The following is a 25391-nucleotide window of genomic DNA, read 5'->3' on the forward strand; positions in this document are numbered from 1 at the left end:
TCTGTATTTCTCTTTTTTTTTTATTCTTTTGCGTAAAACTAAAATTCATGCCAATATTTTTCCATGATTTATAATAATTGGAGTAATGCAAATGCATATTTTCTAAAAAAAGTCATTTTTTGTGAAATTTTGCCGGGAATGGGGCTTTAAGTGGCAATTACCCACCAAATTTCACGATCATTTGAATGGTTTAGAAATTTCCCTATTCATCCAAAATTAAAAAGTAGCCATTAAATCCCTATTCACCCAATGCTAAAATTTACCAATTTCATGTTAATTTTTAACATTGGGTGAATAGGGGATATTTTTAGTAATCTTCCATCTGATCTTCATAAAATTTATAGGGCTGTTACCACGTATAAAATAAACACAAACACAAAAAATTTCAAGTATTGGTTAAGAATTTGCGAAATTATTGCCAAATTTCAATTGCTATAAAAGATTGACTTTGCCTATAATTTGCTTGAATTTTCCTATATTCTATTTGTAGTGTATAAATATTATTTTTTTCTCTTGTATTGTACCCATATTTACCTACATGTATTTAACTGGGTGATTCTAATTTACAGCTGCATTGGAAGTCGATCGCTCTGCTGTGTCTCCAAATGACACACTGAGTGTGTACATGGAACTTTTATTTTGTTCACAGAATGAAGAGCTCATAGTCTGCTGTGAGTCTATATGCGCACAGTGAGTATTTTTACCGTTTTCATCAATGATGCATTTTTTTGTCTTAGACACTGTCATATATAAACTGCATTCTGATGGGCTTATGAAACCTAACATTCGATTTTATTCTATTCTTGTTTTCGATTCGATGACACAGACGCGAAAATCGTCACCATGCACTCAGTTTTAAAGACAGAGATCTATCCTTTGCATACAAAATACATGTGTTTATGATGCATTTATTTTGTTCCCGAACGATATCTCTTTATCTTTGAAATTTAGCACATGGTGATGATTTCTTTATATAGGCCCCTACAAAATAACCGGTTTCATTCCATTTTCGGTTTGATATGGCAGATGCATTGGGGTGCATATATCATCGTTGTGCCTTCAATGTAGAGCTAAGATTTTGAAGCAAAATGCACCATATACTGTACTCATGCATAGTATCTCCAAATCATCTCATCTCACTGCTTTAAATTTGAGCGAATAGTTTGCATCACCTTGCAGTATTTCGTTCCCAACCAAACTAAACTGAATCAAATGTTGGGTATAATATGCCCCGCACTGTGGAATAATTTACATCTCGGACATTTTCCTTCTAATAAAAATAAAATGCAAATGCTGTATATGTGTATGAAAATATCATGAAAAAATTGCAGAGCCCACTAATTTTTCATGAGTTTTTCATAAAATATTTTAATATTTGCTGGAGAAATTCGCCCAGGACAACATTTAATGAACAAATCCATGAGAAACTGGTTCTGACATTATTATATCTATATTATAGTTCATTGTAGTTGTTATAATCATTTTATTAATATAGTTATATTATAGTATATTATAGTTATTATAATTATAGTTTATTATTGGAAGGTTTAAGAGTCTCCTAAATACTTTCCATATTTTTATTAACTATTATTCATGTTCTTTATGTCGTAATATTATTTTATTTTTAGGGGAGTAGCTGTAGAAATTAATCCTCTGGATCCAACAACTCTTGAAAACTATCAGCTTAGGAATAAACCCAGAATCAGCTTCTATCCATCAAGTATGTACATGCACTCAGTTTAACCGGATTTCCTAAGGCTTTGGACTCGGCAGCAGTGGCGGCGCCAACGGGGTGGAGGGGGCCTAATCCCCACACCGGACAGGTCAAGCACCCCCGCCGGACAGAGCTCGTCGGGCAGTCAGACTATAAAGTATAGGCCTATAAAAATAGGCCCACACCAAGCCAGCACATGTTTGTCACAGTCTGAGACTGCCATTTCGGCCATCTAGAGTTTGATATTCTTTTTTAAAAAAAATCTCATTTGGGAGGGGGATCCCCCTCTCAACCCCTTCTGCCAGCTCGAGCCTACGAGCTCAAACCCCCTTGTCGGACAACTTAGCCCCCCCCCCCAGAAAATATATCCTAGAGCCGCCACTGCTCTGCAATTCACTCTTTGTTACTTAGGACTGTTTCAGAAATACTCTTACGTGTTATGAGCATCCCTCCACCTCCTGGACAAGTTGTGGTGTAAATACCACCTCCCCCGGAAACATCTTGCGCAAAATACCCCACCCTCAAATATATTCCCACTTCAGGACATAAAATTACAGGCAACCTCAATTCCCACCCCAGGCAAAAACGGCTGTCCTCCACCCCACCTCCCACCCCAAGGAAAGTGTTTGGAACAGCACTTAAATAATTGAAAATTTTTCAGGTTCAAAAATTGACCTTTCAATTCTTCCAATAATTATGCCTCGAATCGTTTTTAAAAAGTTGCTATTCAAAATCTGAAATTTTGTATTTTCTGTACGACCACATCCTTCTCATTTTGTGTCTTGCGCATTTGGTTGACAATTGTACTAGCGTATTTTCCCAAGAATGTTTTTTCTTCCCTTCCCCCACCCTCTGGCATAAAGAAAATTAAAAATTCTAGACCTACCTTTTCAGGACCCGTGAGCTGAATTCTTTTGTTGTTACAATGCGAAAATTACTCGAGATTAATTGAATCGTTTTTAAGAGAGAAAAACCTAAACTTTTAATGACTTAAAACTCAGTAAAAGACACCTCAGAGATCGGAAAAGTTCGTTTCCCGCCATCTAGGAATCGAAATTTTCTCGACTCCCCGTTTTGTTTGGTGTTTATCCATTAATGGAAAAAAGAATGCGTATACATCTACTCATTTTTTTTATGTATACACACATAGGCCTATTTACTGTAATAAGAATGAGAACGTTTACCATACCGTTTTCAAAAGGAGAAAACCTTTTTTAATGAAATCATCAAAAGGCACCTCAGAAGTCGGGAAAGCTCATTTCTCGATGTGTAGGAGTCAAAGTTTTCCCGGGGAGGACCTCGACCCCCGTTCTTTTTAGTGTTCATCGATTCATGGAAAAAGGAATACGTATGCAACTACTATTTTTTTCTGTATGTATACCCGTAGGCCTACACACATAATAGACCTATTTACTGAATTAAGAATGAGAAAAATTTACCTGACCGTTTTCTAGGTGATAAAACCTTGATTTTTTAGAAGAACTAAAAAGTCATTAAAAGACAGCCAGAAGTATGGGAAAGCTCATTTCCCACCATCTAAGAATCAAAATTTTCCCGGGGGAGGACCCACAGACATCTATTCTTATTGGGTTTTTAGAAAACATTCTGACTCTATCCTACATTTGAACCCAAATCCGCCCCTGAGCACATCATCATTATCATTATCGACACCATTATCATCATCATCATAACCACCATTATCATCATCTTTATCACCACCATCATCACTTTCACCACCATCATCATCACATGAGGAAACGCTCCTCTTTATCAAGATTGCAAGTTTTATACCAAGCTTTGCCAACCAAGTACGTAATTACAGCTTTAATGGATGTTAAAACAACAAATTAGATTTTTTTTTCTGCTAGAAATCAATCTTACAAATACAGTAGGTCTACTCTAATACTACGGTACCTGTACAAAAAGTAATGTAATTGATTAATTAATTAAGTCACAAGGGGTCGCTTGGGAATGGGGATTCACTAAAAAGGGGGAAACCCTGGTAAGCATATTTATTCATTAATATCTTTAACCAGGATGACATAATCATTCTAACCAAACGTTTTTCATTGTAGTACTACGGTGGCTGATTTCCGCCAAACAGCAAAAAAAAATTTTTTTATTAGGGCGTTATAACGCCCTATTACGGCGTTATAACGCCCTATTACTGCGTTATAACGCCCTATTACGGCGTTATAACGCCCTATTTAGGGCGTTATAACGCCCTAATGTGAAGTATATTTTGGTAGTCGTTTTGACGGCTGAATTGGGCATGCTTTACTTTTTAATATAACTATATTACGCCCTAATAAATTTTTTTTTGTTGCTGTTTGGCGGAAATCAGCCACCATAGTGGTCCTTAAAAAACGAAAAAAAAACCCCAAAAAAACCATCCCGTTTGCATTGCAAAGTCGGGTTGGCTGGTAAAGGAGATAGTTACAGCATATATATATATATATATATATATATCTGTGGAAAGTTTGCCCTCATGCTTCTGGACTTGCAGAACAACTGGATCCACTGGCTACGCATGGACATGGACGGGCTGGATGTCAGTAGCGGACGGACTGTGGTGTCTTACTTCTGCCCCGCTGTGGGTCCCATTACCTTCATGCTGCTCCTGTACCGTCAGGATATCGCATACGACGGGAACCTCTGCACCATCGCCGGCAACAAACGCACAAGCACAAAGCCAATTAAGGACTTTTGTTCTGATCAATGCAGGTAAGAACCAATATTCACCAGATTATCTCCCTGTTCAGGATGTACCCACTGCAAGGACACACCTCAATACGCTTGTCTATAATACCCAACCCCCCCCCCCCCCCCCCCCCCCCCACAACAACCCCCTCCCCCCCCCCGCAAAAAAAGTTATTTGTTACTTCCCACTCACACTGAGGACATTCTCTGTAAACATTTGAGTCTCTAATGCGTGATGGTAGGCAAAATGGGTTTGGATGGTTTGGGGTGGGGAAGAAGTTATATGTTCAAAGATTGCCAAAAACCGGGCAATTGACCGAACACACTAAACGACAGATGGAATGATGGAACGACTAACGGATGGACTGATAGATAGACAGACAGACAGGTGGACTGACAGACCATGAACAACATACTGAACAAATACATTTTTGCTTACTTTTAATGATTGAAAAACACCACAGCTGATTAACTTCCCCTTTTTTCATGCTACGGGTCCAAATTATGCCAAAAAGCATAATTATTCTACGAATAGCCAGTGTAGTGTAGGACAACATACCTTTTGCATACCTTTGTTTTTGTTATTGTGGGCCAATTAATTCAGTGTAAATTTATATAGGGCGTTATATTAAAATATATAATATACACAGATTTATTTGTCTTTTGGGGCCAATGATCCTCTGTCTCATAAGGAACGTTATGTTAAAGTAGTGTGTACTTTTATCTTTCTAGGTGTATTTTGGGTGATGACCCTAGCGCCTTGACTGACTTGTATGACATGACGTTAGTGGGCGTCACCTGGTTCAACCTTGCCGAGGAGCTATCAACTAACTTCCACCTCATGCTCCGGTATGATGGGCTCACCCTGCCTTGGGACTCGGGCGCCGCATGTGCTAGCCAGCTGACTAACGGGACATGTCCAGTTCCGTCCACCGTCGATCCTCTCTGCGACTTCGCTAAACTAGACTTAGAGGAGTGCAAGGAGTGCGTTGACGAATTGATCGACTCCGGGGCCATGGGGCACTCACTTCATCTGGGATGGTACATGGTTATACTATGTGCCACCATTTTGACCGCAATTTTTGGTCATATCATGTAGATTTTTGACCACCTATTTCCTTGCACCATTTTCTGAACTTTTGACCCTTCATTCAATCCACTCCTCAAAATTTTAAACCCCAAAATTTGTTTTGCTGTAGAAATTTAACCTCTGGATTCATTTGAATTTCGAGTTTTTACCTGGTCCTCAATTTTATTTTCAGAATTTGGTGTAGAGTTTGTGCCACTATGTTTTAAAGTTCATGGGACACATCAGTAAAAGTTCTCAGGTCATCCCCCCCACCTCCTTCCTCCAGGGTTCATTTTCAAATTTGAAGGGCAATGTAGTTTCTAAGAGGGAAAAAATAAGGGCAATTGTTTCACTCTGAAATGATGATAAGCAATAGGGACACTCTTCTTTTGATTGATCAGAATGACTTTAATTCAGACCAGTGAGCATTTAAAGACCCATCCTTGGCTCAAGAATTGCAATGGCCATCACATCATGGAGGTAGATCATCCACCTAATGAACTCTGATGATGACTTTGACCTTGAGACTCCTCAACATAGGAGAAAATATGTGTACAATGACAAAATAAAGATTTGGGTCAAACAATGATAATTATGTTATTTTTGTTCATAGTTGTGGCAAAAGTCTGTACCTCCTTCCCCTTCAGAATCTTTTGACTGAATACAAGAAACAAAAATTACTCTAAGTGGTCCTTTTCTACCAGTTTGCTACTTCACTCGGACCGTTTCGGATTGGGAACGACTTCGCCGTTGTCTTGAACGCTACTGAAACGTTGATACCAGCGGTGGCACCAGAAAATTGCCGACAAGGGGTCCGATGTGTCCGAAGGAGGGGTCCAAACCAAGGCGACGACGAAGCCTCGGTCGGTTTTATGGCTTAATTTGGTCCCAAAATTGCTTTTAGACCACAATATTAAGGATTAATTGATTAAGGCAATCAAAACAGCGTATACTAATATATGGATAGGCAAATTATTATTTGTGTTTATTTTTTGTCTGATGACCTAGTCGTTCGTCGGACGACAGGGAGTACAGACCTGTCCGACGGGTGGGCAAATTCCCCCTGTTCCCCCACCTGCTGGCGCCACCATGCTCCAGGGCCCCTTAAATTTTATAAAGCGCATAAATAAAATAATGTGGATTGATAGTACCGGTGTTTATCTTTATGTAATAGTGCACATTATGACTAGGCCCCTGTCTGTTGTAAAAATTGTCATTCGAACACTAAATAGAAATCACAGTGAAAGAGGGGTGGTTTTGATAGTACTGGTATTTATCTTTATGTAATAGTGCACATTATGACTAGGCCCCTGCCTGTTGTAAAAATTGTCACTCGAACACTAAATAGAAATCACAGTGAAAGAAGAGCGTCGATCCGTGGTTGAAAGTGGGGGTGGGGAGGGGACGAAATGAAAAATAAAGTCTTGGGCCGTAGGTCTTGGTTGGGTACCAGGGGCGAAGCCCCCGAGAATCTCTGGTGCCTATAGCCTTTAATTGATTTTAAGCAATGCAATTAACATTTATTTCCATACGAATTTTTTCAAAAAATCCAGTGGCGGATACAGTAATTTGAAATAGAGCTGAGCCCAGAGACTTTTACAGAGCCTAGGAAGGTTAGGCTTAACTGCTGTAGGCCTATCCCCTGCTGCCGCTGGGCTACAAGAAGTTTTCTTAGTTTATATGAAAGAATATTTCATTATTTTTGTAATAATGGAATTAACAAAACTTCATATTAACACAATTGTTGGAACAAGAATCTTATTAATTAAAATGTGTGTTAGAGTAAATCGGCTCCTACTAGGCCTAACTATAGCTAGTTAATCAATACCGCAACAACGTACCGTAATAGCCTTATTATTGTAATTATGAAATTGATAAATTATAAGTGTAAGTTCGGTACATTTGACTTTTTACTTCTGAGAACAAGATTTCAATATCTGACTAGGCCTACATACTGTACCAAAAACACACTAGGCCTAAATTATGTTAAAATCAATTGTAAAATTTCTGAAACGATAAAAAGCGTGAAAAACTTCAATAACATTCATTACACTGTTACTAAAAAGACTACAAAAATCATTATGAGAGCATTAGGTCCTATGTATATTCCAGCACCTTTAAAAAGACAAAACCAATACTAAGTCTGAAACCGTCGTGTCTGAAACATCTAGAAAATAAACGCACAAATAATTTTAATAGCGCCCTCTCAATAGAAATGTAATTAGTTTCGATTTCCCGCGCGCTCAATTTATTATTCGTAGGTAAGTTTGGTAAAATCTCATTAATTGTTCATAACTCCACTTATAGACTATACTGTATTTTGTGCGTGCGCTACGTTCAAGTCTGTTTCAGCCCATGGTCATCCTGATATCAGGTGCTCTGTACATACTATTTAGTAATGGTAATCATAATTTCTCGTTCTAGGCCTAATTGGGTTAATACAAAAAAAAATTGCTTTTACTCTATTACGTAATTTAATTAAAGAATCTTGTATAATAAACATAGAAAACTTGTGTTTTTGGCAAAGTAACTGAAATATGAGTGGCTTTCATGTTTTATCACAATATATCTGGATAATATTCAGAAATATATTTTGTTAAAACAAATAATTATGTAATAGTAATTTATTCATAATTGCCGATCGTATCCATCTGTTCATCTGTCTAAACGATATTCATCCCTGTAACATAATTTTAAGAGAATACTAATATCAATCAATTTGTCATAGAAAAAAATCACTTGCAGTATGCGAAAGACTGGTGTTTCTCCATTTTAATAGGCCTATTGTAATTAAATTTGAATAAGTTGCGATTTCAGGGAGGCGGAAGCGGCTGACAGGTTGGCGTCAGTCTGACCTATACTTGTGCTGTGATAAATATTATAGGCCTAGACTAGAATATTAGTGATTATGAGTTCAAGCAATTGTGTAATTTGTCTTGATATACAATTTAAGACCTTTACAGTTGGTTACAAAATGAAAGGATGACAACTAAAACCGAAATATTCATTAAAATTCCACCATTAATCATTATTTTTTTAATTTTAAACAATGCTTTATATATATAAAGTAATGAGAGGTTGATGAATGTGATATAAATAGACTGATTAATCACAACTCTGGTGCAACGATAAACCTGCACGCAGTGTCCTTGGTACAGGTTGTCGTCTCTTATGTGTATAAAAGTTATCGCTACCGGAATCGCTGCTTAACGAACATACGGTTACGTCCGTACATTTTACAGATTTCGTTCCTCCTCGAATTTCATATTCAAAGCGGATTATACAAAAAGGAGTTACTATCGTCGGTCTCGGCCTACCGTCAAAACGGTCACGGTGGTTAACATCATTTCAACACTAGATAACAGATTCATAACAGATGTGATTTGACTTTAATAAGCGGCGAGAAATTCTTATAATAGATGGATATTGTCCGGGTTGCCCTTGACCGGTTCTAGATGGAGACTGCTTGCAAGTTTGTGGTTTGACACAACTATCGATGGGGCCGAAAATTAGTCGATTCGGAACCCACAAACCATCTCTTGCACATTTTGTGAAAATTTTAGTATCACAATATTACAATAATTACATTTATACATATAGGCTCATGGGTGTATGCAAGGGGGTGGGGGTCGGGAGAGTCGTACGACCCCACCACCCAATTTAAAAAAAAATAAATTTTACTGTATAAAAATGTCATTTCCGGCCATCTAAAGGCACTATTTTCTCACGACGGTCACAACCATTTGATACATCAAAGAGAATGTTTTATGTGTAGGCCTGCATTACACATACTAATTAGGTCTCTGTGGTTTCCGAAAATCGCTGATACTTTTAACTATATAATGGTGATGTGATGATGAATTTTACTATATAAAAGTGTCATTTCCGGCCATCATAGGTACTATTTCCTTAAATTTTTGCGCGCACCCCCACAGCCAAATCCTGCATCCACCCCAGTCATCTATCTCAGTTCCAGAACTTCAAAAACTGAGCCTGCCATCCGCTTGAAGCTGGTGGCACTGTAATCGATTTTCCTGTCTCCCTGTCTCCCTCTGAAAGGTCCAAAAATTATGATCACGACCTACCCAGAAAAAATCCTGGATACACCCCAGAGGCTTGGCCTATCATTGCACGGGATGCCATCATCGCAGCATCGGCATCACCATCAATACCACCATTATCAGCATTGCTATCATCATCATCATCAATCATCACCCTCACGATGATATTTTCTAGTTTTTTTTTTGTTTATTTTTGTTCTTTTAAATTTATTTTCCACTTTTGGAGAGTCACTTGATAGTTGATTCAATTCACTTTTTGACAATCCCGTCTTCCTCCTAAAGTGTCTGTTCTTTGTTATCATGTTTGTGTCAAAGACGAAATAAATGAAATGAAATGATAATGATGTTATTACCGTTAAGATTTTCCATTCTGAAATTGGCGGACTTCCCTCTGTTGGATGCAAATCGAAATAAAAGCTAGATAAGATCAGATAAGATAAACTTTATTGTCCAATCAAATATGTGGAAATTCATGGCCATTTGGCGTAAAAATACAAAAAAAAACCATAAATTACATCGATTTAAATTGCACTATATAAATCTAAAATTGTTATCAAAAGAATACAATACAATAAGAGAAATACAAGAAATGTCTCCAACACCATCTTCATCATAGTCGTCATCATCATCATCATTAATCACCATGCAGCATGACGATGATATTTCATATTGGTTCTAGGACTATTTGCCGAATGCCAGTTTGCCGACGAACGTTTTGTCCGACAGACAGTTGACCGAAAGAACATTCACCGACAGCTTATTCGGCGACAACCAATTCGCCGACAGACATTCCGCCGACATTTTTTTTTCTTTTGGTGATGCTGTTATTAGGCCTAATGTTTCTTCGACAGTTGTTTTGTGGAGGACTGGTTCATCATGGAAAATCGTTATTTATACTTATACATAGGCTACATGCAGACAACAATTTTAATATATAAATCATGCAATCTAAGATATTAAATATTAAATAGAGGCCTATAATAAACACATGTTTATCTTTATTTTTCATTAAATATTTTAGTACTATAGAAAATCATAGAGACTGAAATAATTAACACATATTTTAAATTGGTAGAAATTGAGATGAAAATAAAGACAAGATACAAGATACAATGTGACTTTACTGTAAATGTAAGGAAATATCATTAAAATGTACAATAGGCCTATACTTTAAAGTAATTGTATTAAAAAATGTTTAAAATACACCAGAATAAAAAGTATTACAAATATACTGTACAGTTAAAATATAGTGGTAGCACATTAAATATTAATTGATCGGTATCTTTTTTTCATTCACACATAAAATTGGAAGGACAATTTGAAGGTACGGTACAAATTAGGCAAATCAATATATTAAATCGGTATACAATTATTCAATAATTGAGGAATTAAATAAGTTAGCTATAACCCTATACAAATTGAATAATAAATAATATGACCAATTGATTAATTTACTGTTTAAAATATATAATTAGATACAGAAAATGACAAATTAAAGAATAATAAGGAAATATGCATAAAAATACAATTAAGAAAATAATTATTCGAAATAATAATTAGGCCTAGGCCTATGTAACAAAATAGCACAATTAGCCTAACTTGTTCACAAAAAATATCGGCGAATTGTCTGGCGGCAAATTGTCGGCAAATCGGCTGCCGGCGAAACGTCCTATCAGCTAACTGGCATTCGGCGAAATGTGGTGTCGACAAGATCACGTGTCGGCGAATGGTATTTCGGTCATAATCAGTCGGCCAAATGTTTGTCTGCCAAACGTCTGTAACAGGGAGACGTTCGGCCACAGACCAGGGGGTCCTCTGTCATCTAATAATCCTCATCATTTTCAAAATCAGTTGTTCCTCGCTGTTTCTGTTCTTGTGAAATTTTTATAGAGAAATAAATGAAATTAAATTTTATAAATATCGCCATTTTTTATAATAATAATAATAATAATAATAATAATAATAATAATAATAATAATAATAATAATAATAATAAAAATAATAATAATAATAATAATAATAAAAATAAAAATAATGAATAATAATAATAATAATAATAATTTGCAAGCTCTATTTGGTTTACTAAAAAATGTATTAATTGTTTGTCATATTTGTCATCACTATCATTGTCTTCCAACTAAGAAATTAAATTAAAGTATTGTCGGGGATAATTAATATAATTTTTTAATTAAAAAATAAATAAATCTTCTGTCGTTGATATGTGTATTTGGTAGATATCATAATTATTTTCTTAGATTATCCAGGTGATAAAATATATCAAATTATTAAAAAGTATACCTGCAACATTTGCACGGCCTGTGTAACAGTTTGAACATGCAACTTAATTGATGAGAATCCTTATATGCAAATTAATGATTCATTGGCGCTCTTGAACGATTTGTCCTTGCAAGACAGTTTTGAGCCGATGAAGGGCCTGCATGAAGCATTGGATTTCATTTTCCCCCTCCCGTGCCGGGTCAGACACTCAATATAATCAATCGTCTGTTTGGCAAAAGTAGGGAGGCCTTACGGTATAGTATACCAATACAAGTATACCACTTATAAAGTTTCTCCCCGGGTTACCTTGTGCAATATTTTTTTTCTGTGCTGTAATTTGTTGAAGTACTGTAGTTTTAAAATGAATTTTAAATGTTATTTAGCCTTTATATGTATTTTATTTAAAAAGATTAATTTAGAATTTTTGTGCAATAAACAAATAGTTTTTTTTTTGTATTGTAATTTTTTTTAAATAATTGATGTAAATTTTAAATATAGCCCTACTATAATAATTTTATAATTTATAACTATTTTGTATTGTTCATCATTGTTTACGTGACGCTATTATTTGAATAAATGAAAATTAATAGTGTTACACAGAGGCCTCACGATCATTGTAAATCAATGTCCCAATTCAGTTACATACTTTTCTATTTTTTTGCGATGAATTTTTTTTTTAATGTTTAATAAAGATACCAGGATATATAAAGGTATTAATTTAATCAACTTTTAAAGGAAACAAATCAATTATTGCATTGCTGAAGTGCTTATCTCAGCAATCGTGTCGTGTTCAAGTTTATCCAAGGTCGAGCACTTTTGAAGAATAAGGTTAACTAAGTTGCTTAGCATTTTATCACAGATAAGTAACCATTAACAATTTAAAAGAAAAAATTACTCGCTAATATAATTAAATATCTTTAAATTTCTAGGGAATAGGCCTATTATTTAATAATATTGTTTACTAATTTATTATTTCATACCGTTGCCTGCCGTTGTATAGGCAGTTTTTAATCATTTAAAGATTTTCGTATTGCAAAGTTTGTAAATCAACAACACAAAGTGAATTGTTTCCGAAATGTCCACTGATTAATCTCAGATAATGATGTCATCATCATTCCTGATGATGACATCATTAATTTCGAAATATTGAATCCCGACACGATGGCGTGCATTTCGATACTTGTAGTATGTATTATACTGAATTGTTTCGATTTGTAATCAATCGGGGCATGCGCCTATTTGATATTTGCTGTAGGGAGATATGGAACAACTCCGCCCACCTACAAAATATTGGCTCTACTTTCTGTATCAGAAATTTATTTGTTTCGATGAGCAGTGTCATTGCAAAACTGACGTTTATTTAAAAATGCATATTTGCGGGTGGGGGTACCATTGATGCATAGAGTCACACGACATCTGTGAGAATTAAATTTATATCAATAAGCATTCGGTTCAATCTCTCCTCGTCATCCTGTGACGGAAATTAGCAACGACGATCGTCTGCGTCTTCTACTTTAATTTAACGACCGGAACCCTTAAGGGGTATCAATTTTCAAGTGTTTGAACTCAAAAAAGTAAAAATTAATATTTCAATTGTTTACATAGGCATGTTACTAATACTGCCCTCCAATTATAGACCACTAGGCATATTGGGCCCGGGCTTTCTGGTCTTTCACAGCTTTGGTAACTTGTATAGGCCTCACTAAGTTCCTGCTTATCTTCTACTTATTGTATATTGAGAACTAACAATTTTAATAAAAAATTCAAAGCCATATTTAGGTTAGGCCTATTTGTTGCTCATACGGTTTCGTTTTGGGTGTCAGTATTATTAGGGCTTCGCCTTCTATTGGATAACCAACTGAGGATCGGCAGATTAATATTGTTTGAAGTCCAACCACGGAAACACTATTTTATGGTCCGACAACCTTAGGGCGTCGGATCGGATATGACGGGTGTGGTGACGTCCATGTGAGATCTGAGGGAACATTTCCCAGACTCCGTTGGCGCTGCCACTCTGTAGGCCTGTGATAACTAACTTTTAATACTTAATTCGGAAATTCATTAAATATATTGTCTATATTGATAATAATGACCTTTTCACAGAATACCAGTTGAATTAATCAAATAAAAAAATAATTTATATTTAATTAAATGTTGATGATACTCTTTGATGTACCGACACTGCACTTGAGTGGTGCCATGGCATTGAGACATAGGGTCAGAGTTCATAAACTATTTATTGTGTGTGCACGCGCAATGTGATGAGGATTTGAGGATGTGTTACAGATAGGCTAGAGAAGTCAGAGAGGTATGCTGTACACTTTCCCGGGAAAAGGCATTAGGAATATGAATTGCAGAATTAATACTGGCAAACAGCCATAAATTATGGATATATGCTCTCATCTTCCAACCTAAGGGACGTTTAATGTTTGGATTTTCATGCGATCTGCGTCGTAAATCGAGGGTTATGTTAGGCCTCTTGCCTTGCCCGTCACACAGTGTTTACAGTAATTTTTGAACAGGCGAACGGGAGTTGTAAGAGGGTCGTGTGGCCTAGCAGACTAGGCCTACTTCCGTGTTTTAATGTGTTTGGTCTAGTTTCGATAGGAACTCAATGCTGGCAATGGCGGGAATGATACGGGGCATGGTCAGCAAAAACAAGCAACGATTCAAGGAAGGACAGTTTGATTTGGATTTAACATGTATCCTTTTTTTTTACTCTCTAGGCCTAGCCTATAGCCTATCCTAATTCCATAATTTTGTTTCTTGAACTTGATTTGATGAAGTGGTAAAACTATAGGCTAGGGCTAGCCTAGGCCCCTCCTGCAGTAGGTAGGCCTCATCTTCATGTGGGCCTAGGCCTAGTTAACATGTCTAGCTTTAGTAAATAGTAATTTAGGTACCTGACAAGAAAATTAAAACTTAATGAAACAGATTGACTCTCACATCAGACAATATTTATTGGTATAAAAATAGTAAAAATCCATAAAAACCAATGATTTTCTATGATTTTAAAGGTTATTAATTTGATTAAAAATTCGGAGATTAGGTATTGTGAATGAAAGTCAGTTTGAACAAATGCTAGATTAGATGTCAGATCGAGCGGATGCATTTTTAATACTGCGAACTACAGTTCTGTATAACAAGGGCATATTTATCGTCGCCCTATTCTTGTATTTGTGAGTGAAATAGTACTTTCGTTTCATTTGTTTTGAATACCAAAATGCTCAATGCACTAAAGTTCAGAAATGTATTTGGTACATTTGATAATTAATCCATGTTTGAATTACAGTCTTGGCAAATCCGACTACCAGATGGCCGCTAACAAGCACTTAGGCCTGTATTTTAAAACTATCAATACTAGGCATAGGCATTTAGCAGTTGCTTTCTGTTTTGGTAATTAAAAATTTGCCTAGGCCTGCCCTTTATTCAAGGCCTACCATCATGGTTTATTTTTTTTATAGATCACGGTATAAATTACATAATATACAGTACTGTACAAACTTCCATCACACAACAACGAGGACCGAGATGACGGAGTGTGTTGCGTTAAAATTTGTGAACTGTGTATTTTACCTGCAGTAGTTTGCATCAATAAATACACCAAGTGAACCAAGGCGAGGCCAGGCAATCTATTTCTACTACTACTGTATTAATTTGCTTATTAAATTTCTATTTTGACACTTAATAAATTCTATCAATCAATTTTCTTCTCTATGACATAGGCTAGACCCTCAAATTGTTTTCATGTTTCTCACTCTGTATGTTTGCTACAGTAGGCATTATCATCATCCAGCTAGCGGGGCATTTTACCAGGACTACAAAATATTTCCCGGCGGTATATGGTGGGGACTTAGCCGGAGATGTACATTATGTTAAAACGGTGCCCTGCATTGCTGGGAGGTGGCCGGGACTTTTACATGCACGTACAGTAACTGGTTCGTAAATTACATCCCCAGCTACAGTACAGTATATCCCCGCTAGGCTCGGGTGGGCTGGGACTAATTGACAAGTGCATTACGTCACATGCCATTAATACTGTAAGGCACAAAGCCTAGGCCTACAGTATCTGTGTTTGTCAGTCATCATAGTTTTCTGACATTATTTTATAGGACTTTTTCACAGTTTTTTTTTTTATGGCTGTATAACATCATAATTATGCACTTGATACAACTTCCATTTTGAATTCCACATATTGATACTACAGTAGTAGACCCTAGTACTCATACTTGTCTAGGCAAATGTGGTCAATGTTTGAAATTACTGCATACATTGGTTTAAATATTAAGATTAATTCAAAGCCTAAATTTTGGCAAAATTCCCTACACAGGCCTTGCTTTACAGTTTCGTACTAAAATTACAACCAAGACCGTCAACATTTTTGCACTACATTGGTTATGATGCATTATCAAAAAGAAATATCAGGGTTGTAGCTGAAGAAAACTAAGGGTGGGTGATATAGTAGACATTTTTGAGTGTAGGTACAGTGCATGATAACATTGGTAAACTCTAGATAAGGCCAAAAAAAAAAAAAATTGTTTGTTTGTCCTCCTCTTAAAAAAACTTAAAAAAAGGTTTTTTTTCCAGCTTTAAAAAAAAAAGAAAAGAAAATGTGAGTGAATTTATCTTTAGTTTTTGCCAGATGCCCTACAAATTAGTCTAAAGTTGTTGTCTGATGTAAGATATTGACATTCTAGGCCTCTGTGGGTTATTTTTATTCCATCTGATGAGTATTTAAAAAATAAAAAATTAAAAAAAAACTTTTTCCAGCCACCCCTATTTATCATTTTAAAGAAAGGAAGGGCAAACAAACAATTTATTTTATTTGGCTTAATAAAGAGTGGATTTTAAGGATGGAAAAGTAGGTTAATATTAAAGGGTAGGTGGAATGCCATGAAATTAAATTTAGACTACAGTAGGTGGAAATCTGTGTGGCCCCGCCCACCATAACTAGATCCCTATATCTACTTTGTGAGTATTTACCTGGATAAACCAAAAAATATATATGTACATAATTAACCCAGTTTTACAGTATTTTAGTGAGCGGTGTCTACTGTAAAGGGTTATTTAACAGGGGTGGGATGCATACTACACTGTATATTGTAGCCAAATCAAAACTTGTATCTTCCCAAGTCGGCTGAGATTGTTTGAAACTCAGATTTTAGCTGTAGAAATTGATATTAATCAGCATGGGTATGAAAGAACTGTTATAAATATCAATGATATTCAGTTAGTATAGCATTATCTAAAATTATACTATTTTCTTGACTTATTGAATGTTGATAGACTCTCATAATCCCATCTGATTAAGCACAAAAAACAAAAGTTTAAAAAAATGTCTAAAAGCATGCCTTTGAACTAACTTTGTTTCCATTTAAACTAAATCTGCAAAAAGTTTTTGTTGGCCAAAGTTAAAAAGATCTATCAAGGATTTGACCTTACTGCGGGAGTCCAAATTCAAGGATCATCTGTAAAGCCCCTCTCCCACTAGGATTTGTTTGAGCATACGAGTTAGAAGAGTTTGCCGAGTTCCTAACTTAGCAAACTCGGCATAAACTTGTAGGACGATTTGGGAAGCTCGGGGGAAAAATTGTACCTACTCTTAGCAGCTCTGAACTCAAGACGCTAATTTTGAACATGCTCAGAATTAGTGCTACAAGTTGACCACTCGTAGTAAACTGGAAGGACTCGTAGGTAATTCATAGAGTACTCGGTACTCCTACCTACTGTAACTCGTACACCACTCGGGGTACTTGTTGGCAGTTTTGTAATCCACGAGTTTGACGCAATCACCTTGAAACGAGTACAAGTTATGTACAAGCGTACTGAGTTGGTTACGATCACCAGGAACATTTGATCGGAATGCTCGTACCTAACTCATATCTAATTCAGTTCAAACTGGTTACACTCGTAATAATCTTGTAAAGTTTGTAGTAAAATCGGTACTTCACTCGGCGTAATTCATAAATAACTCGTAACCAACTCTGTAAGGTCGTACAGGTACCTTACTCGTAGCTAACATGTAGTACCTGTAAGCTCATATAGAGGTCCTTTTCCAAAGGAATTAAATCATGAGTTTTTAACTTGGAGAACTTGTGCGAATCTTGGATGAAATCAACCTAGGTGGGAAAGGGGCTATATGGTTGAAAATTTCAACTATAGAATTTCATATCAGAATTTTTTGTCGAAGTAAAGACCATAAAGAATAGTATGTAATATAATAATTTCAGATAAATGAATGCTTTTTACAATAATTTAAATTTTGAGATTTTTATTTAAGGTCATAATTAATGAGAATTATACAAAGCAAAAGTTGATCATTTTGGACCCTACTGTATGTATTAAATACCAATTTTATAAATCTCAGAAGACACATTCTACATCAAAAAGTATAATGAATTCTATTCAGTAGAGAGCTATAAAATTAGTTAATATAAAGAACATGTTGGCAAATTAGCCAAAAATCTTTTGTTGCCAAAGCACAGTGAAATTTATATAAATTACCTGTAGGTTTAGTATGTAGACAATATATTTTTTAGTGTACAGTACTGTAGGTCTACAGTACAATTCTAGGGTTTTATCACTTACTCCATTTCCTTTGCTTTTAAAATGATAAATCTACAGAACTATAATAAAAGCCTTAAAAATATTTTGTCTTCTTCGAAGAATATTTGCCAAGAACAAATAGATCCTAGGTTAGTAAGATTTTGGGTCTGTCTAGCTTGAATAACACAGTAAATTGATTTTACAGTATGTAGTATATTAATATTTATGAGTGTTCCTTTGCACAACTTTTTTTTCCACCATACTTATCCTTCAGTATAAGGTGTTTGAGTTTAAATTTTCATCACAACAAAATAACAAAAGGAATAATTGCGATTAAGTAAATAGTGTTCAAGTGCAATGTTGTAAACTCCCCATTATAGTATTAAAGTCATTCATTATTATTGTAGTCATAGTCCATTGCTTAAGCAGTTAACAACAAAGTCTAGTAATACAATATTAAGGATTTTTTCCAAAACATTCTTTGTTAGATAAGATGATCTAATTCTTGATTGTCACGACATCAATATTAAGCCATGCCATAGTGCAAATTACAAATTGTTTATTTATTCTGTACTTGGAATACAGTAACATAAAAACAAATAGTTTATATGAATAGACAAACCTAAAAAACACAAGTTAAAACATTTATTTAATAAATTCTATGAGCTAACAATTAATATGATAATAGTAATTAATAAAATTCAATATTTACATGGTTTATTTTATAAAATACTTAAGTACTGTACGTTTGCTTTCAATTGAAAATTATGTAGAACTTGATAAAGTGTTTCCTGAACAAAAACAGCTCGGTATATTTTTCTTTTGCTTTTGTACGGTCCACAAGATTTGGAATTTTATATGCATACATACATTAGTCCTACTTGATGCAAATCCTGGGAGAATCCAGTAAATTTGCGAAGACTGGTCTTCTCCCCCAACAAAACTACTTTGTTCATTTCTTTGTATTATGATAATTTATTATTAATATTATTATTTTTATAATATTATGATTTTTATTATTGGTTATTCCCAGAGTTGAAGGTTAGATGACCTCAAACAATTATTGGTGAAAGTGAAACAGTTACGTTTACCTAAGACGACTTTGCCTAATTTCTATTTTGATTTTATTTTACATGCCAAATTGTTGTGTTTTCTATTAATTAACAATCTGTAAGTCGAATTTTATCGAAGTCAAACAATTTTTCAATGCCATTTTGGGTTCGGCTTTGGCAAGTTCAACTGTATTTGTACATAGTAGGCCAAATGAGTTAATCTCTGCACAAGCCTAGAGGACAGGTAAGTTTCCTTGAAGCTATTTATTGATTCACTGTCTACCAGTGGTTGTTAATAATACTGTTAATAGAGGGAATCTTGAAAGAAGAGCAGGGGTGAATCCAGATGTCCAAAAGGGGCCAATCGAGGAGGTCTGGGAAATGTTTTCAAGATGCCCTGAAATAACCTCTAAGGCATTTTGGGCAATCAATAATTTTCCCGTCCCTGAAGAGTTCTGATGTGGTCTGAATTAGAGGACTATTAACATTTGAGTGTCGTTGAAACAAATTGGGTGGTATGATAATTCTTTCTATGATATTATTTTTGATCTGGGTGTTATATTAGAAGTTATACAGTACTGTACTGTAATCCTAATGTAACTGAATGCAGAGTAGAGAACATGGCAATGTGCCAGTGAATATACCACAACTACCGTACCTACATTAATATTAATACAGTAAAAGCAAAAAATGCTTGTAACCAACAAGTTTTCTTTTCATTTTTTCTAAATTGTAAAATAATAATAAAAAATTTAATTCTAACATTATTTCCAGATTGGTAGTTGGCAGTTTGCCAAGAATATGTTTGGCAGTATGCCAAAAATAATAAGTAATTTGGCATTGTACCAGTTTAAAGGCCTTTCCTTGTTGTGCAATGTGTAGTAAAGTAGTAGCAGGGGTTCAGCCAGAAAAACGAAATAGGCTGTCCAAAATTCATTCATTCATTCATTCATTCATTATTTATTTGGTCTTTTAACAACAAGAACAAAAAGAGAGTGACAAAAAAAAGCTGAAATTTGGGGAGACCAGGGACAACCAGAGTGAACCAAATCACTGTAGCAAAGCCGGTTTACCAAACCCCAAATTCAGCAACACATTAAAACATCAAACATTACAGCGATTCAAAATATAAAGAAACCTTACGAAGAAAAGAGGATGGGCTTTCTAAAACTGCAGCATCGTTTAACAATCTAGGGAGCTGGTCCCAGACATGAGGCAACCTGATGGCTAGCGAGTGGAAAAATAGGCGTGGCACTGAGCCGATGGGGCGGGCCACGCCCTTTCCCAAACATAAGGAAAAAAATAGAAAATTATGATTTTAAGAAGGCATTTAAAGGTGTTTAAATGCTGGAATTTTGTCTTCAAAGGAATAGTGTTGAATGTCACAAAGATATTTCTTAGATTGCGCATGGCTAAGGCACTCACATAATGTTTCTAGGCTACAGTATGCAGATGCATCTTCATCTGTTGCCTTAGTCTTATTTAAATTTTACTGGTCCTCCGAATCGAGAGATAGGGCTAGACCTACTGTATTTTGTTAACTAATAAAATTTAACTTGTGACGTTAACAATAAATCTTCTTGACGGTATTTCATAAATTAAATTATAACTAGAGAGTTATGAACACCAATAATATTACTGTGTGTCGGGGAACTGAATCTCAAGTATTGAATGCGCAAAGACCCATGTGCATGTGTTGTGGGCGACTCAGAACCGCCCATTTTCCACCGGGGAAAATGTTTTTAACATGACCCGCATTTTTTCACTGGGTAGGTAATGGTTAAACCTTACATTTTTGGAAATCCCCACCGAATATTGGTACAAAAACAACATACATTCAATCAATAAAGTTTGTTTTTATCAAACGTAAATATGATTTAGCTTTTAAGTTTAATATAACATTTGGTAGATTTGAAGAATATTAGGAATTTGCTAAGTGTATACCAGGCCCAGTTGGGCTAGTCCGAGCTAATTAGGCCAAGCCGTCCAAGCCGTCACGGTAGAAGTGGCCGTCCTAAATAATTGTAGGCCATCCAAAAGACGGCCGGACGGCTCGCTGGCTAAGCCTATGAGTAGTAGTGAAGTGAATGCTTGTCAAACCACTCATTAAAGTATACTGTAGATATACTGTATAGGGTACAAAGGATATCTAGACCAGTCAGTGCAGTCAGACTTACAGTAACTGTGCCGTTCATTAGCTTCCTGACTTACGAAAGACCTTTGTCCAGAACCTCACTGAGTGTGCTGGCAAAATGATGCGTTCTGCATCTGAATCATTCCATGGATGACTATTTTTTTATTACCGGGCAAAGATCCAGTCACTTTTGGTCAAGAAATTTTTTCTGAGTCAGCATTTGTTGCTTTGAGGGTATTCTGTTGTCTACAAAAAGTTTCTGGAAAAAGTAGTTTTATTTTTAACACATCAGCTTGGACTTCACAAGAGCAACGAGTGCGAATTTTCGGTTTAAAAACAGACCAAAAAGAAATTGAAAATTGAATATCTTGCTAATTCATGCATCATTTCATTGTTCAATCAATTATTTTTTTTAATTTCTAATATTTTGTGGTCCAAATTTTGAAACTTGCGGTCTGTTTTTGAACTGTGGTCCAGCGGGTTGAGGTGTGATAGTTAAGTTTTGTGCAGACTGTGTAAAAATTAAGTCTACTTCATGATAGTACTTTAGATTTAAACGAACCTGAGCTGGAATTCCATCAATGAATGTGTTCAGTAGACAGAGAACACAATTGCCTTCAACTTGACATTATGAAAATAGAAGTTGAACTTGATGAATATAACCTTCTCTGATCTATTGTATCCACTCTAAGAATGGCCAATTGTCACTTTTATTTCATGCATGAAATACCAACACAAAAAACTGGAACAACTTTACAGAAAACATAACATAAACGGAAATGTGTTTTCTATTTTTAGATTTTAAACTATAACAAAAGTTAGTGATTTATCAAAAATTTTTTTATTTACACGAAAAACAGTAGCTGTAATTTGAAATACCATTAACTCAGAAATTGATTGGTTTAAGGAGAGAAAGCAAATTTTAAAATAAGATTAAATATGGATGACTGCCTCAACGAGTTAGAAAGATTGCGTAGAACCTGATGTCGTAGGCTAGCTTCCTCTTCAGTATGGATGGATGAACATCACCAAAGGGAAGTTCAATCGTCCTTATGTGCATGACGTACTGAATCTGAATATTCTAACAACTACCGGTATACTATATCACGTTGTACCGTAGTTACTCTACCTGTATATGACCTTTAAAGCTATGCATTTGACCCAATTTTAAGACATACCTATATGGTACAGTATTTAAATATTGCAATAGTTTTTCAATCTTAAATTATTAATAATTTACTGTACACGAGAGGCATAGTCTAAATAAATGCGGTTATTTTGCACATGCGAATGTTCGCTTTGATTAGACTTGTGTTAAAATAATCTGATCTTATAATACTCTACTATATAATGTATTCATGTTTTTTTTTTTTATTCGCTGGATCAAACTGCACACACTTTTTGTACAATGAGTTTAGCACTGGAGCGAAGAAGCAGCATAGGATTTGATTGGACGAAGAACAGGAAACAGATGTGTTTAGCACGATAGGCGTTAGATTACAGATAGGGTATGGTGTACAGCATGAGGCCAGGCCTGTGAAAATAGGTGCGCCTAAAATATCTAAAAAGTGTAAAATACAGCAATATGCTTAATATAGACAAGTGTCTATGTTTTGTAGATAAGCTGTTCATTTTTGTAATGAGTATTCCACTTTATTTATACATATTTCTATGCTCACTTAGTAGTGTAAACATAATGTGGACTTGTCTGACAATTAGTTGAATTTAGTATCATCACTGATAAAATAGGTTTAGCAACTATAGGCCTATAATATGATAAATCATCATTTTTTTCTAGATGGAATTTAAATAAAATATGCATGTGACCATCAGATCAGTACTTTTTACATGAATCTTATTGTAATGATTGGGGATATGTACAGTACAGTACTGTACCGTAAAGCTTACCATACTGTCTTACATTTTCTCTATGCGATTAAATAACTAAATATCAGTGGTTGATCAAGGGATTTGAAATAGATGGGACGTACTGTAATGAGGGACCTTCGCAGTAGAGGGTGTAGACCACGTCAGGCCCACCGTGGTTGGGGCTGAGTTAAGGACAATTTTTGAATATGGCACTTGTAGATGGCTGGAAATTGTATTTTCAGACTTAAATTTGAATAATTTCCTTTTTTTCTCCATTTTTCAAAAATAATTTTCACAAATTGAATTGTTTATTAAATATGGTGAGTCAGCCAAACATTCTGATGTCACATTGTGAGACAGTTAGGTTGCAACTTGTTAGATTCAGTCTCAATCATAATTTGGCAAATGATCAAATACAATACATTATGAAATGACTACTGTATGTGAAGCTAATGTGATAGAAGTTCCTTTGGCTACTGTTTTTATAGATCCGACTGTATCCCATGTTGTCATCATTAATATCATAAACACTTGGTTTATTGTGGATACAACACAGAGACATGAATTACTGTATGTGATGCTAGTTATGCTGATCATAGGCAGTGTAGCCCTTTAATTACATTTTAAAGAAATCCTGTATCACTCTTCTGAAGGTCCTATTATTTCATGTTAACTGTCATGTTATATTTAACATTGCTTTCCTTTAGTCAGAATTTAATTAAAGTCTTGCCTTATGTTTACCCTCCCACTTTATCATATTTGTCAAGTTCACTTGTTTGATCATTTTATAAAGTTATTTAATTTATGTTGGTCTAAAAATTAAATCTCCAAATTTGTAGTGGAGTATTCTGAGAATTATACATCCATGTATTTTGATTTTATCCTGCATTTCAGTACTTTCTGATAGTTACTTATACTATGCCATACAACTTCGTTTATTGATTGAAATTATTACAGTAACTATAGATTTTCACTACTGTAGCGGCATAAATTAAAAATGGTGTGACTAAAAAATTACAAATAAATCAGTAATGTTCTTAATTTTTAAAAAAGCTACAAAAGTATAAACATTGTGAACTGTACTTGAACAACCACTGATTATACTAATGTTGTGCATGCAGTATGTACAGTTCATTTGACCATTGTGCATTCTACAAGTCTTTATGTTAATTTTCAAAATGTCTCAGCTCATTTTGATCTTTTATTTGAGTAATCACTTTGTGTTACAGATCAATAATTGCTTGCTCACAAAATCACATGTGCAATATGCTGACCTAAGCTGCCCTTACCTGGTCTTCACCACACACCAGTATTTATGTTAATTCATTTGCCATCAAAGTAGACCTTAGGGAGAAAATGATCCATTTGCTGATCAGTCTGCAATCTCTACCAGAGAAGCTACATCTCCATATTTGGAAACTAACTGTCCAAATATAGATTTGTAAGACAAGGGATCTAATCCATAGCAAAGTGCACTATAGTTACTATTAGTATTAGTGTGGTGGTTAGAAATCCTGCAATTTGCTAACCATGTTGTATGATGACTAAATTCTTATTCTTCATTGTAAATTTGACATTATATTTCATATGCAATACTTTTTAATTCTTATATGAATATTCCTATAGGCCAAATATAATTAATTGGTAGTTTAACATCCCACCATCATCAAATTTTGGAGCCTAGTAAATTTATACTATTTAAAAAAAAAATCACATTTAAAAAATAACTTAATATCTGAAAGATGGTTGTCAAAGCCTAAAAGAGGTGGAAACATGAATGGCTGAATACACTACAAAGATTCATTTTAATAATTCTTATTAAAAATAGCAATTATTATTTACCAGCCTGTTTACCACTAGTTACATGTAGTATACTGTGTAATACCCTCACTAAAAAATAATCCCAGTATGATTTTTATTTGGCCTAATTACATATTTTTTATTAATTTAATTATATATATATATATAT

General features: G+C 35.0%; 3 protein-coding genes across 3 annotated transcripts in view; all 3 read left to right on the top strand.

Annotated features, from left to right (window-relative positions):
• The window catches only part of LOC117118482, a 7309-nt gene extending 5566 nt beyond the window's left edge, over positions 1-1743 (top strand). The window contains exons 3-4 of the mRNA XM_033263083.1: positions 570-690; positions 1629-1743. Of these exons, the coding sequence (XP_033118974.1) occupies positions 570-690; positions 1629-1743 (236 nt within the window). The remainder of the gene's footprint in view (positions 1-569; positions 691-1628) is intronic.
• A 2444-nt stretch (positions 1744-4187) lies between these two features.
• Positions 4188-6075, top strand: LOC117118539. The gene is made up of 2 exons (XM_033263159.1): positions 4188-4438; positions 5147-6075. Exons 1-2 carry the CDS (start codon positions 4203-4205, stop codon positions 5511-5513), a joined length of 603 nt encoding a protein of 200 aa, XP_033119050.1. The 5' UTR covers positions 4188-4202; the 3' UTR covers positions 5514-6075.
• An 8004-nt stretch (positions 6076-14079) lies between these two features.
• The window catches only part of LOC117118510 (phosphatidylinositol 3,4,5-trisphosphate 3-phosphatase and dual-specificity protein phosphatase PTEN-like), a 40118-nt gene continuing 28806 nt past the window's right edge, over positions 14080-25391 (top strand). Inside the window, exon 1 of the mRNA XM_033263122.1 lies at positions 14080-14523. Within this exon, the coding sequence (XP_033119013.1) occupies positions 14436-14523 (88 nt within the window). The 5' untranslated portion in view covers positions 14080-14435. The remainder of the gene's footprint in view (positions 14524-25391) is intronic.

This window comes from Anneissia japonica, unplaced genomic scaffold, assembly GCF_011630105.1.
Source record: "Anneissia japonica isolate Jap-2015-1 unplaced genomic scaffold, ASM1163010v1 scaffold287869_len1821871_cov162, whole genome shotgun sequence".
In the NCBI taxonomy this organism is placed as follows: Eukaryota; Metazoa; Echinodermata; class Crinoidea; order Comatulida; family Comatulidae; genus Anneissia; species Anneissia japonica.